At 43.5% G+C, this 15,490-nt stretch overlaps 1 protein-coding gene across 1 annotated transcript in view; it reads left to right on the forward strand.

Annotated features, from left to right (window-relative positions):
• The window catches only part of celsr3 (cadherin, EGF LAG seven-pass G-type receptor 3), a 269,844-nt gene that overhangs the window by 184,789 nt on the left and 69,565 nt on the right, over positions 1 to 15,490 (forward strand). Inside the window, exons 17-18 of the mRNA XM_078210174.1 lie at positions 11,049 to 11,150; positions 15,318 to 15,412. Of these exons, the coding sequence (XP_078066300.1) occupies positions 11,049 to 11,150; positions 15,318 to 15,412 (197 nt within the window). The remainder of the gene's footprint in view (positions 1 to 11,048; positions 11,151 to 15,317; positions 15,413 to 15,490) is intronic.

Consider the following 15,490-nt stretch of genomic DNA (forward strand, 5'->3'; position numbering starts at 1 on the left):
TGGTGTTGTTAAAACTCTTACTGTGTTTACCCCAGTCCAACGCCGGCATCTCCACATTAATGGCAGGATGTCAGAGGGAGATGCCTTGGGGCTTGGTGTATTGATAACTTCCCTGTAACCCCATGCTAATCCCCTGCTAATTCCTCTGACACTAAGTGGCAATTTACCATGGCCAATTCACCTAACCTACACATCTTTGGAGTGTGAGAGGAAACCAGAGTATCCGGAGGAAACCCACGCAGGGAGAACGTGCAAACTCCACACAGTCACCCAAGGTCGGGATTGAACCCAGGTCAGTGGTGCTGTGAGGCAGCAGTACTAACTACTGTGCCACCTTGCCGCCCTTCCAAAATCCAAATTACAGTGGAGCCCCGTTGTAACGCGCCCCGATTTAAGGTGAAATCGGATATTACGCAATTAATCATTGGACCCTTTTTTTTTGCTCTTTCCGGTTTAGTGATTTAGCACGACCCCGATTTAGCGCGACCCCGATAACATTCGCGATAACATTTTATGGACCCCAACCATCGCGTTACAATGGGGCTCCACTGTATTTGGATTTAAAAGCTCAATGCAAATAAACCCATTTACTCGGAGAAACCGTCGAATCAGATGGAATAGTTTCGGAATTCCAGATTGAGCTTAGTAAAATATGTAGGTGGGTGAGCAATAGCAGATGAAATTTACTGCTCCATGAATTATATTGAAATGTCTATGGATGAAAGGAATTGGGAGTCTTGGTAGACTTAATGCTCAATACCTCCAACCAATAAGCAGCAATCAAAAATCAGTAGAATGATGAACCATAGAACAATAACAGTAGTATAGAGGTTGGAGGAAGAATTGGTCAAACTGTACAATGCTCTGGTCTAACTACACCATGTGTCCATTTACTGTGTCTTGTTTCCTGATCTTTAGTATAAAAGCTGAGGGTTGGAGGAAGAAATGTGAGTTTTTCAGCTTGAAAATGAGGCATTTGGGAGGTGATCTTTTAAAAGTCTTTGATAGTTAAGAGAATATAAAATGTGTAAATCTACATCAATAACTTTAAATTAAATTGAGAGAAGACAGGGGGAGATGGGCTCAAATTAGGGCTGATGTTAGAAAGTACCTCACACAAAGGGCCCGATTTTACCATTGCGTCACGCCCGTTTTCAGGTGCGAAAATGTGGTAAAGTCGGGTGAGAGGCCATTAACGCGATCTGCGCCCGAGTCCGCGCAGATTGCCACTTTACCGAAACCCGGGAATGGCGGCAATTCGATTCATGCCCAAAATGGGCGCAACGGCGATTTAATTGTATTTGCATGTATTTAAATTGAATTAATGAACTGCCCGCCCAACTCTATCAGCATTTCCCCCTTTACCACCGCGTTTGCCAATCCGGAACCGCGCCGTAATGCACCTGCAAAATAAAAGTCTGAATCGGGCGCTCCAGCTGCTGAAGAGGCGCGTTCCGAACTTCCAACGGCTCTCTGACTCAGATCAGTGGTGGGAGGAGGAGGAGGGAGCTGGGCCTGATCATTCTCTGGTTTGGGGGGGGGGGGGAGGAGGAGAAGGCGTCCCTGCCCGCCCCATGGACATTGGGACCCCCCCCCCCCCCCCCAACCGATTGCCCCCTGTGCTGGTTTACACCTCCATCCGTCTGCCCCCCCCCCCCCCCCTCCTGAGATAAGTCTTACCTGTCTCCCCCCGCCCCCCCCCCCCCCCTCCCCACCCGCCATCACCCCCCACCCCCCCCCCCGGCCATTGCTCCACTCCCATTCAGGCTATGTCCCATTCAGGCCCCACCCCCTTGGCACTGCCACAGTTATGGTATTATTCTGTATCAAAATTTAGCATGGATCTGTAATTCAATCTCTTCCAAAGTATAATTGTTATTAACGTAATGATCACTTACAAATATACTTAAACTCCATTCTTGAATATAGTAAACAGGAACACTGGGTTGTCCTATAATGGGGCTTGATGAGTTTAGATAGAAGAGCGTGGGAATGTGGTGGGGAATCTTATTAAGGGCAGAAGAAAACAACTGTGAAATGAGAAAAAAATGCAACAGCCCTGAAGAATAACAGCGGATGATTCACCGTTCACCCTATCCTACAACTACAACGAATGGCATCCATATACAATCTATTCCATCATAGACTCTTGCTCATCTATTTCATCTTCTAATCAACAATGCCACACAAGTATATTAATCTCAAAGAGTTCTCAGACTGGGTTAAAAAATACTGCAAATGCTAGAAATAACTGCCAGTCAAACAGAGCCTGAAGAATAAAAATAGATTTGCATTTCAGCTAACACCCTTCCTCACAACGCAGTTAACTGGGCTGTTAACTGAATGTTCACATTCACATTCTGATTAAGCTGCTGAATCCCCAGAATAGCTATCTATACTCCAGTCTCCCCAGTGAAATAAAGTCTCTGTAGCAACAGAATGATTTTGTCCCTGTGGGGTATAAACTTCAATCCTTTTCTCAATCGGCTATTTGTACTTCAATATTTTTACAAAATTAATCAACACATTATCTGATGCTTTTCATGGCAGTCAGTTTCTTGAATCCACTATACTTTTAATCTCCCAACTCATTTGAGACTCTCTCAATTTGACCCTGTGCTGTCTTGTTTTCTATTGAATATCAAAGCTAAAAAAACTGTTTACAGCTGCATTTTGTATGCATCGTAGCATTTTATAAAGTCCCTTTCAACTTTCTTTCTTACAGAAACCCAGTGAATCTGCCTTATAAATCCAGAGCTATATGCTGAGAATTATCCTTGCAGTTCTTCTCTGAACGCTTCCAATGCATCAAAGGGGGTAAAATTTCCTGGTGGTCCCACCATAACACCAGTAGTGTTGGACTGTTGTAAACATTGCTGGGCATTGAATGTGCCTACTTTCAGCAAGGGACACTGCTTCCAGGATGGCTTTGTGAGGATGTAACCTCCACTCACCCTGAGAAGATCCTAGGTGTAGAAGGAACCTGGATTGCCCACAGCTCTACAAGAGCTCAATAGAAGTTTGGAGGTCCGCACATTGAGGGTAAAAAGATGTGCCAGCCTTGTAATGAAAGGATAGGTCTCTGGAGCAGGGAGGGGGAAGGGTGGTTCACGACAGAGAAACAGTCTGGATTCCCAAAGGTCATAAGTTGTTTTATCTTTTAACTTTTTTGTGACTGCAACCTCCTTAAAAGGGAGGGCTGACAGCTAATTTCTGTGTCGATGTGGAAGAGTGCAGACCAACCCATCCATATGCCCGTCTGCCCCATTCAAATTTGGTGCCTTTATTTAACTCATAATCCAGCAGGGTCAAAAGGGCACAGGTGAATGCATACCTGAACTTTGACCCCCATTTATCTTTACAGTTTGGATGCACAGAATTATATACAGCACATATGGGGCCTCCCCAGGTTCCAAGAATGACATAATCAGTGGTCCTTGAGATGAATTCTTGTGTTTCATTATCTGTATTGCTAATAGCTGACATTAACTGGAAACTATTAGTGAGTGATGATCATTGCACTCAAATTATTTTCCTTTTCATCTTTGCTGATGCATATTCCTATATTTTTTACACATTTGCTGTTTTCTACTCCTATGTGCATTACCCTGCATCTATCTACATTAAAATCCACCTCCGCTTCTTAGCTAATCTACAAAATTGGCATACGTTTCTTCTAACTGCTGCTTCCTCCAGACCCGAGAGATCCAGGATCAGGCTGTGAAATAGATTAATTGCAAATAGGGAAATGGGATAAGGGATTGTGGCCTGCACAATCCTGTCACAGAATACCTCTTTGCCAAGCCTCTTCATGTGAGGGCCTAAGATATGGGCTTCAAAATTGCAAGAGGTGCGCATTGATCTATGAAGAGATACGTTCTCTGAACCCGCTGCCATAGGGAATTCCCTTTCTTGACCCCTCCTCCATCAATGTTTTTTTCGCACTGCGTGGCATCTCTCATCCAAACAAGAAACTTCTGTTGCAGACCAGGAGCTAAAATAACTGATTTTAAAAATGTGTGGCGCTCCTGCTGTAGTTAGTTTCAGGACATGGAAGGCATTTTGGCTTTGTTGCGAGGTATGCTGTAGTCAGGAAATTGACTGCGTTTCTGTGCTACGGGCACCCACCTGAGCAGTGCTGCTCACATTGCTTTGTAGAAGCTTCTGATACTTGCTATATATCTAGCAAAGACTCAATTTCCCAGTTGTCTAATGACCAGCTTGTTGACTGTGCTTCTGGATGAGAAGCTAATTGTTACTGAGACGATGACGCATCATGAAGTAACATATTCAGTAATAAGTCCACAGTACTCTAGGTCACTTGATTAGCCAGCTAGTCTGGTTCCATAATGGGATCTGGAGGGAAGGGTGTCTCTGGAGCTTGCATTCTTCTCAGTTGGTTCTAAACAACTTTGCAAACCAATGGTTTAATGAGTACAATGGTGCTTGTTCGGCAAGTGGCAGGAAATGTACAAATGCTTTCTGTGGGTAGGGTCCTCATTCTATTAGTTAAACTCTACTAGTATTGTAGACCACTGATAAGTAATCGTAATAGTTAACAAGTATAGAATGTTAGTTTGATCCATGAGGTCATCTGAGGAAGTCTGTAGCTTATTATCTACTTGTATATGGTTTTAAGTAAAACTATTTTTATGCTTACATTTTGTGAAATTTGCTCTGAAAAGAGCAGTTGTTACTTTAAAAGATTCCTTAGAAAAACTGTTTGGCCTCGATGTTTCGGGCAGTGTACTCTGCACGTCATCTGAAGGAATGAGTGGCGCAGGTGACAGAGCTAACAAAAACAGAGCTAACGAAGGGTCATCCAGACTCAAAACGTTGGCTCTGTGTTCTCTCCACAGATGTTGTAAAGACCTGCTGAGATTTTCCGGCATTTTCTGTTTTTGTTTCAGATTTCAACATCCGCAGTATTTTGCCTTTATCTTAGGTGACAGGGGTAGTTTGTAGAATGGTACATGTCAACATATGTGCTGCTCATAGCATACTATGCGATTGAAGACTCATCTACATTGGGGAAACAGCCGCAACCGGAACATCGGACTTACAGACCATCAAATCTGCTTCAAACACAGTGGATGGGACAAGTCAATTATCGTCTAACACGCTCAACTTAAGAACTACCACATCCAATGGTCCAACTCTAGATTTGTCACGTCCATCTCGCACTGCCTTACAAGACATGTCAGAGAGGCCATGGAGATCTGCCAACAGCACACAGTGCCCCAAGACAGTGGCCTTTGCATCAGTGACATCTGGCAACCCTTACTGTGTAGAATGGATGTCAATCAGCAGCAAGATTGTTAACATATACTAACCTGTTTCAAATACAATAGCTTGACCAATCAGCAATGACATCCCACTCACATTCCCATCTTCCACTATATATCACTACCTATTGCAGTCATTCCTTCAGGTGACAGGCAGAGTACACTGCCTAAAACCTCCAAGGCCTACCAGTTCTTCCAAGGAACTCTTTTAAAGTAACAACTGCTCTTTTCAGAGCAAATTTCATGTGGTTTAGCTGTAAAAATCATAATACTCAATGTGACTGCTCTCAACATGAAAACTTTCCAGCACCTTTTATATGATTTTGCTTTTAAGCTGTACTAAATGGGGGCCCGTAACGCATGCTGCAGAGACATGCTCAAACAACATTAAATATTGATTATCCAAGTGAACTGTAGAATAATTCTAACATCATCATGGACAGCAGCCCTCAGGGAGAGGACAAAACCGAGGAAATGTATTTCAGGAGCTTTTACGAATGTGAGCTAGTGATCTTGATAATGTGACAAACATAGCAATCCTAGTTTCTCCATTACTTATTGATTAAAGATGTACTGGGAAAGCGGAATTTGGGGAGATGGAATGCAAGGGCATGATCGACTTTGAAAGATTTTCTCTGAAGAAAGAGCTGCAAACCTCACTTGGTCTCAAATCTACGGAGAATCTAGAAGCAGGATTAGGCCATTCAGCCCCTTGAGCCATTCAGTTAGATCATGGCTGATCTGTATGTGAACACCTTGGTTCTGTCTAACCCACGTCTAACAAAAAAATCTATCAATCTTGGGTTTGAAATTTTCAATTGACCTCACCTCTAGAGCCTTTTAGTAGGAGAGCTTGCGATTTCCACTGCTGTTGTGTAAAGAAGTACTTCCTTTCATTACCCCCGGGTGATATAATTTTAATGTTAAGGTCATGCATCTTTGTTCTAGACTCTCCCACCAGAGGAGATAGGATAATTAGATGGAAGCTATGAAATCCTTCCGTCATCTTGAACACCTCAATCACCTGAATCAAATATCATGGGATATTTTTTAAAGAGGGGAGGAGAAAGGCTAAAAATCTAAAGTTGCCGAACTCAACGTTGAGTCCTGAGGACTGCAACATGCTCAACCGTCTTAAATCCCAGGTGCACAATTCACAGGCCTCTGGTTTCTCTGGCCCTTGTTCTTAGCTGCTTGAGCTTCTTGTCTTTGCTCCTGTATCCTTCCACGCAGTCAGCCTGCAGAGGCCATGTTCATCAGCAATTGTCTCCCAGTTGTCAGTGTCAGCATCTGCCAGCTTCATATTTTACCTTGTATTAGAGGTATGGACACCCAGAAGGATGTGACCCAGTGTTAGGGTCCCAGACCAGAACCCTAACATATATTATGAAGCCAGACTGGACCCCAACAATTTTTCTATTTTGGCATTAATGTGAGGAAAGGATACTTTGCACCAGGTGTAATTTCACCAACAAATTAGGGATATTTGATCAAAACAAGCCTTTTTCACAACACAGTTTAAGCATAACTCTAACAAAAGGAAGCAGTTTAACACTTAACAATTGAACAATCTTTGAACATGAAATGAAACAACTCCAATTTCTAACTTAAATACTATTTCAGTTCCAAATAAGCAAAATTCTTCCTATAGACTCAAAACCCACTTGAAATAGAGTTAGCAATCACAGATATACTTGCTGCAACTTGGGTTAACAGTCCTGGAGCTTCCAGAGAGGTTTTGTGGCGAGAGAGGGAGCAGATGTCTGTCTTTAAACAGCTCCCGTCAGCAACTGAAACACAAACCTGTTTTTCTCTGCTACAAACCTAGCTCCTCCTCTTAGCCACTTGAATGGAGTGGGAATGGAGGGATACAAAAGAATGGTCTAGTTTGGACCAGGGAGCGGCGTGGGCTTGGAGGGCCGAAGGGCCTGTTCCTGTGCTGTATTGTTCTTTGTTCATATGACCCTTTATACTTAAACTCACCTTCCATTCCTTTAATCAAAAAAAAACCCAGGAGGCCCTGCCCATTATTGAACAAAAGCCCATTAGTCTTCTGCTAAATAAATACTACATGGCTAAAATGAATAATTATCCTGCTTTCCAGCATCTGAGCTATATGTTTTCCAGACACACCAACTCCCTGCAAAAAAAACTTTAAAACATTCTGCAGATACATAAAATATATAAATAGCACAATATCATCACACCCTGTTGCAGGTCACTGTACAGAAAGTCTTTGGATATGCAGCCATCATCATCTGATGAATGTGGCCAAGAGAGTACACACATTGTTAACTTAATAAGGAGTGTATGCTAATGTAAATTCACACCTCTGTGTTGGTGACCTTGTCTTGTGAAGGAATGCCGACAATCAGACTGAGAAGGTGGAAACTTTTCACCTTTTTTCCTGCCTAGCATATATTGCCCAGACCTTACCGCTGTGGAGGAGTGCACTGAGGACACAGGTTTTGTAAGCTCGCAGCTTGGTGTTCTCAGCCAGGTTGAAGTTGCTCCACACTCTCTTACTCAGCTTGGCCATAACAGCTACACCTTTTGCGAAGGGTGTGTTGATTTCAGCACCAAGTGACAGATTGCTGGTGATTGTCAAGCTTAGATATGTGAAACTCCCAACAACCTCCTCCACAATAATATAAAAGCAAAATACTGCACCACATTGCTCATGCCGATAGATGGTATTATGGCAACATCCTATACCATGATATTTGCTTTCCTGAGGCCAATGGTCAAACTTTACAGATATAGTCTGTCCAATTTCTACTGAAGGTGTTCCTCTGTATGGAATTTAGTGCAGCGTCATCAGCATAAACCTCCGATGGAGACTTGACACACCTTTATCTTGAATCTCAAGCAGGCAAGGCTGAACAGCTATCAATCAGTTCTGATATGTAAATAGACACCCTCTATAAATGATACCTGAAGGCATATGACAAAAGCAAAGCGACAAAAATGCCAGAGCACAACCCTGTTTGACTCCAGCAGATCTCAAAGCCTTCCAATGTTGTCCCATCATAGCTGACCTTTCTCACCATGTTGTATTGGAAAGAGGAGATCACTTTGAACAGCTTCGGCAGGCAGCCAATTTTCTGCAGCAGAAATTGAACACCTGTGCTTATGTGCCTTGGTGAGATCAATAACGGCAATATTTGTTCACAGCAGTTCCCTGCTCACACAGCTGCTGGACTGAGCAAATCATGCCAGTAGTAGATCTTCTAGGGCAACTACTTTTCCCATGATGCTCTGCAGAGACGCCTTGATAGTTGTACAGTTGCCCGTCATAGAAATCATAGAAACCCTACAGTGCAGAAGGAGGCCATTTGGCCCATCGTGTCTGCACCGACAACAATCCCACCCAGGCCCTATCCCCTTAATCCCACCTATTAGCCCCACTAATCTCTCTAATCAACGCATCCCGGGACAATAAGGGGCAATTTAGCATGACCAGTCTAGCTAACCCGCACATCTTTGGACTGTGGGAGAAAACCAGAGCACCCGGAGGAAACCCACGCAGACACGGGGAGAATGTGCAAACTCCACACAGAGACTAACTCAAGCCGGGAATCAAATCCAGCTCCCTGGAGCTGTGAGACAGCAGTGCTAACCACTGTGCCATCCTTGTTCTTGTACTGTGTTGCAATCTTTGCAATGTTCAAGGTGTATCTTGATAGACACGTGAGCGGGAGGCGAACAGAGGGATAGAAACCTTGTATCGGTGCAGGCTTGGTAGGCTGAAGGACCTGTTCTGTGCTGTATTGGTCTTTGTATGTATCCTGGGGCACTGACCCCTCCTTCCAGCAGAGCCGGAGGCGCTACCTATATGGGCTTCCTGTGTTTGATGAATTTGGGCAGTATAGCATCAGCACCAGGAGTTTTGCTGATGACAAGCGAGTCACTAGCTTTGCTAAGCTCCTCCACTGTGTTTGAAATTCAGCTGTGCTATGACAGGCAGTCCTCGATGTCAGGAACTTCCTCTATGACAGTGAACACGAGGTACTGTTCCGCCCATGTCTTCAACTGCTGAATGCAGTCCGTAATGACCTCCCTTGCCTTTGCTTTCAAAGGAACTGATTGCTGATGGACCTGTTGCCTTTTTGATCTCTTCATACATGCCCTTAGCGTTCCCTGTGTTGAAGGGCATATGGACATCCTGGCAAAGTTGTAAATGGTAACAGTGCGGCAAAGGATTCTGTTATTTCTTGCATCCAGTGTTGCAAAAGATGGCTAGAGGATATTTAAAAGATGGTTTTCAGCCATTTGCCTTGGCTGCAGCCGGACTACGGAGGTCTGGTCCCTTAGAGTCCTCAGTGAAGGTCAGGAATTCTTCCAGTGAAATGCGAAAGACTCCAAGGCTGGGTTTCTGGATGCATCTCTTTAACAGCTACCATTTAAAAATCCAGCCCAGTTCTGTTAAATCACAATATCTAGGTTGTTGTTTGATCTCAATTTAAAATACCATTTTAATATTTTTGTATTGAAAATTAATATTATGATTAAAACAAAAGGAAATTATCAGTGCCAAATTCAGCTTTTTTGCCTTTAGCACTTTCTGTAATTCAGAAACAATAAAATACTTCCAAGTTACATCTTAGTTTTCCACTAGTGGTAACACGGTGGTTAACACTGCTGCCTCACAGTGCCAGGGACCCGGGTTCAATTCCCAGCTTGTGTCACTGTTTGTATGTTCTCCCCGTGTCTGTGTGGGTTTCCTCCGAGTGCTTCGGTTTTCTCCCACAGTCTGAAAGACATGCTGGTTAGATGCGTTGACTCGAACAGGCGCCAGAGAGTGGCGACTAGGGGATTTTCACAGCACCTTCATTGCAGTGTTAATGTAAGCCTTTCTTGTGACTAATAAATAAACTTTAAACAAACGAATAAACAAACTCCTGGTCGATTGTACAATGACTGACTTCTAACATAAAACAGATGCTGTTTTGCAAATCCCCTGAAATGGCTCAGGAAACCGCTCAGTTGAAGGGCAATTAGGGATGGGCAACAAACGCTTGCCTTGCCAGTGACACCCACATCCCATGAAAGAATGAATAAAACTAGTGGGCAGAAACCGAAGCAAGAAATCAAACGTGGGAGTATTTGGCCTCACCAAGAGACCAAGACATCTTGCTGTAAATTCTGCTGTTTGTGCATGAGGAAAATATTTTTCATCATTATTTTTCACAGGGCTACTGAAAATTACATACTTCTCCTCACATCCCTGTAGATCTATTTAATCTGCCTGGATGCATTTTAATGAGACCATTTCAGTGAAATCTAAGTTTGCCACTGAAGAGGAGTACCGCTCGTCTCTAAGGCAGTGAAAAATTTCCACTCCCATTCGTAGACTAATGCTTAAGAGTTCTGAGAGATCTTTGCATCTTCCAAAAACTATTAATGCGTACAATTTTTATTCTATTAAAATGCTATTTTGCTAATCATTCGAAGGCTTCGGTGGCAATATAGGGATTGTAGGCTGTAACAAAGGATATCATGGACTGATTTTTGGTCATTATCTGATACCTCATTACCTTACTCATTGTGAACGATACCCATTTATAATCATTCTGGTTGACATGACTGATTCCAGGAAAACCCTGCATAAATTCAATTATTCCTGCTCTTGGAGATAATTGTGGGCTATATGAAGTGATTTTAACTGCAGCAGCATGTAACAAATGAATTGATTTAAAGAAAGAAACAGCGACTGTATTATTTTGCTAATTTAACATCTTTTGTTGCCTTATTCTTCCGTAGTGATATATGACGGGTGTCCCAAATCGCTCAAGGCTGGTGTTTGGTGGCCACGAACAAAGTTTGGACTCCCAGCAGCCGTCCTGTGTCCAAAAGGTTCCCTTGGTGAGCAACTAATCTATTTTGCTGTATTCTCATAATAGATTTCTCTTTGTGCTTACAAGTTGGTGCTGTGATCTGTTCAATCATACACTGCAAGAAAATGATCTGATTGGCTGAACAATGTGCATGCATACTTAATGGCGGATGGGCAACTTGTTATCCTCTTCAATGGAAGTGAGAGTGGAAACTTCCATCACGGTTGAGCCCAAGGGCAACAATTTTTGAAAGAGAAATGAATGGAAATGTAGATCATGCCTCTGACAACTGCAACAGGATCTGACTGGAAAGCAACAGTACACCCGTGCTTCAATAAAGAATTGAATGCTTCTGGATAAATTTAAGATCTTCTCTCTTAGTAACATCCCTCAGATTGTTTTGCCCATTCTGTATTAAGTCACCACACTATAATAGTTAAGAACAAAGAACAATACAGCACAGGAACAGGCCCTTCGGCCTGTGTGCTAACTCCACACAGACAGTGACCCAAGCCGGGAATCGAACCCGGGTCCCTGGCACTGTGAGGCAGCAGTACTCACCACGGTGCCATTGTGCCGCAAATATAGTCTCTGGCTGAGCTTTCCTGTCCCAATAATGTGTAGGTTAACAACATGTACAGCACCATTAAACATTTCAAGGCATATCATAGAAATATTATAAAACAAAATGTGACACTGATATACATACGGAGATGTTAGACCAGGTGACCAAAAAGCTTGGTAAAGAGGTTGGTCTTAATAGTGCCGTAAAGGAGGAAACCGAGTTGGAAAGGGAGAGAAATCCAGAGCTTGGGGCCTAAGCAGCTGAAGATAAAAATAATGATATTTTGGCCCCAATGGCTGAATTCGAGGTGTGGTTATCCGCAACTTCTACTGCTCATGCTCAAGGGAAGGTACAGGAGATAAATCACACGATCTCTACTGTTGGGAAAAGGTTTTTAGTAATTTGGGAAGAGCTAAAGTCTAACATTCACCAGTGGTGGGGTGATTGAGCAGGAATACTGAAGAAGGAAGAATTAGATTACTGTAGCCTTCTTGGAGGATTGTGGGGATGGAGGAGATTACAGAGATGGGGAGGAATGAGGCCACGGAACAATTTGAAAATGGGGACGAAAATGTTAAAATCGACACGTCGCTGGACCGGAGGCCAGCATGAACAGGGATTACAGGGGAACAGATCTATGTATGAGTTAAGACTTCAGCAGGAGAATTTTGGATCATTTCAAGTTTACAGAAGATAGAATGTGGGACATGCTGGAATAGTCAAATCTAGAATTATCAGTAGCTGGGCTGAGGGTTTCAGGTGAAACTGAACTGAGAAGGAGTGAAGTTGAAGGATGTTAGGGTGGTACGATGTACAAATTAGTGAATATCTGGCAACATTTATTTCTCCGCCTCATTGTCTTTTCCTGCATTCACACTGAAGATTCTTGAGAGCTACAGGGACCTTGATCTAATGTAAACCAAACCGCAGCCTTTGAGGTGAAAATTGAATCCAAACAGCAAAATGAAAGATTGAACCAGTCAACCCAGCTGCAAAGAAAAATGGGTATTTATTTTTTAAGATCAGTGGCTAGCCTAGAATGTGTACAACCCAGACACAGAGAATTTCACACAGCCACACAAGGTCCCCTGTCGCAGTTATTTTAGGATATGCTTGTGGGTATACATTCAAAAGCAATACAAGTTTTTCAAAATCAGGAAGGGAGAGTTACTGCAAACTGTTCCCAGTGGCGGAATGATTGAGAACCAGAAGACATTGATTTAAGGTGGTTGGCAAAATAATTAATGGCGACAGGAGGAAAAATGCAGCGAGTGGTTAGGATCTGGAAAGCACTGTCTGAGTGCGCTGGAGGTGGATACAATTGGGGCTTTTAAAAGAGAATTGAATAAGCACCTGCAAAAAAAGGTAGGTGAGTGGGACAAGCTGAATTGATCTTGCAAACAGCCGGCACAATCGCAATGGGCCAAATGTTCTCCTCCTGTGCTGTAACCATTCTATGATTCAATGGTATGATCTTGGGAAATTGGCAGCCTAATTTCCGCTATTTTCAATTTACATCGAGGCGCTGCTGCCCAAGATGAACTTTATACCCCTTAGAATTCTCATAAAATCCTATTTCCCTGTTAATGAGTACAGTGTCTTACAGGTAGTGGTGAGCAAAAAGCAATCTTAGTTCACTCTGGAAGACTACCACAACTGACCTCTTGCAAGTTAATTATTTTGGAGCTTTAATTTGTACTGAAGATGTTATCATTTGCTTCAACAGTTCAGACTTCAGATTTAGGCTATTGATAGGTCAAAAGGATATAGATGGGTTAAGTGAGTGGACAAGAACATTGGTAGATGGAACATAATGTGGGAATATGTGTGGTTGCTCAATTCCAGAATGGCAGAGTTCTCAGGGCTGGAAGTGGCTTTGGCTGGAGGTTTGACCCAGGGCCATATTTTTCAGCCAACTATTGGCTGCACAGAATAGCGACCTGCCCCACGAACTGCAGGCACAATCAGAGACTCAGGTGCTCGTTAGTTAGGCAGGCAGGAGACCTGGGGCCTACAACAGGTTGGCAGAAGATATCTATGAACGAGTTACAGTGCTGCTCTGGAGGGGAAACCCCACAAAGAAAATCATTGGAACTCTGGGAACTGCCTCTCCTTCCCATCCCATGGCACCATCTTTTTCACAAAAGCTTCTCCCCTCAGCTGTTGCTGGGACAGGGGGTGCCTCCATTTTGCTGGTTGCTTCATCATGTGGTGGAGCAAGGGTCAACCGTTATCGGCAAACTGTCGATGGTACCATTTAAGCGGCCTGTAATTCTGCCTTCAATGATTGAAATTGGCTGCCTGCCGCCTTGACCTATATCGCATACCGAATTGCTGTCAGTAAAATCTCCCGATGGTGGTACCTCGCTGGGATGTCGAACCGACCCGACTCCCTGCGGTTTTACCAGTTTTCCCTTCAAAGTCAGCTCCTGGGGGCCTGTAAAACTCCAGCCAACAAGCAAGATGGTCCTTCTGTAAGGCAGTAAATTTATGGCCAGTCTGCAGTAATTAAAATGCTTTTGTGTACATATGGAGACAATTAACAGTAAAATCTTGTGTAAAAATTAGGACTTCATCCAGCACAACTTGGCCTGTTTAATTTGCATCAGTACTAGTTTCAAATTCAGTTTGGAAAGACCTTTGCTTCGTATGACTCATTTTTATTTCCTACACACACTGACTTATTCCCCCCTCATTCCCTTTTTCACCATCTATCTCTTAACAATGCTTTGCCTCTCTCTTCCTCCCACTTGCTTTTTGCATGTGTCCTGACGTACTTGCCCGCTGTTCTTCCTCTCTGAAAATGGAAGCCTCAGTATTGGGTGGTCTTATCACTGTCTTTTACATCTTTAATTCATTTCCTCTGATTCTGTGGCACATAAACACTTTGGTCAGAGCAAGGCCAGTCCCGCCCAGTGCTAACACATCCTTGAGCTCAGTATTTTGCACTTGTGTAAACAAAGAAAATTTCAAGAACAAAATGATGTTTAAAAGACGTACCAATGGCAATTCCTTCTTGAACCTCTCTCAGCGCACAGTTCTGATGTGCAGCTTCCTTTCACACTTTCCTTTTGTCACCTTGACTCTTGTATTTTTTTCCCTCTTCTCCCTTGCTTTGCAGAGATGCGGGCTGATGGTAAGTTGTTCCGCTCACAGCTGGATTGTGTCATGCTCTGCTTTGCTCGATGTGGAAGTTATTTTTGTAAAATAATAGCTGGGTCTGGCGGCATCGGTGGTGAGAGAAACCAAGTTAACAGGCGGGAGCTTTCTCCCTCTCTGCGCCTTGCTTCATGGCGGCGGGAGGCAGCGTGCCGCTCACTGGTGGCGGGATCTTATGATCCTGCCATTGTCAACAGGGTTTCCCATTGAACGCACCCCTCACCGCTGGGAAAACTGTGGCGGGGGCTCGCTGTCAGGATGGTAAGATTCCGCTGGCATGAACGCCAGCAAGATTTCACCGAATGTTTCGAGTCCACATGACTCTTCTTCAGAACTCTGTGGACTCTCTCTCTCTCTCTGCAAATGCTGCCAGACACACCTGCTAACTATTTCCAGCGTTTTCTGTTTTTATTTCTTATTCTGGTAGCCCTCTCTCAGATAGCCCTCTTATACTGTAACCACCTATTTCAGGCACTGTCATTCGACACTGTGGGGAGGAACTTGGCTGGTTGGAACCTGATCTCTTCAACTGCACATCTCCACCATTCACACAACTGGCAGACACTGTAAGTACTGATTTGGAAAAACCTACGGCGGCTTTCAGATCTTAATGTGCTTTGAACCAGAGATAATCAATTATAAAT

This window comes from Mustelus asterias, chromosome 3 (assembly GCF_964213995.1).
Source record: "Mustelus asterias chromosome 3, sMusAst1.hap1.1, whole genome shotgun sequence".
NCBI classification, from domain to species: domain Eukaryota; kingdom Metazoa; phylum Chordata; class Chondrichthyes; order Carcharhiniformes; family Triakidae; genus Mustelus; species Mustelus asterias.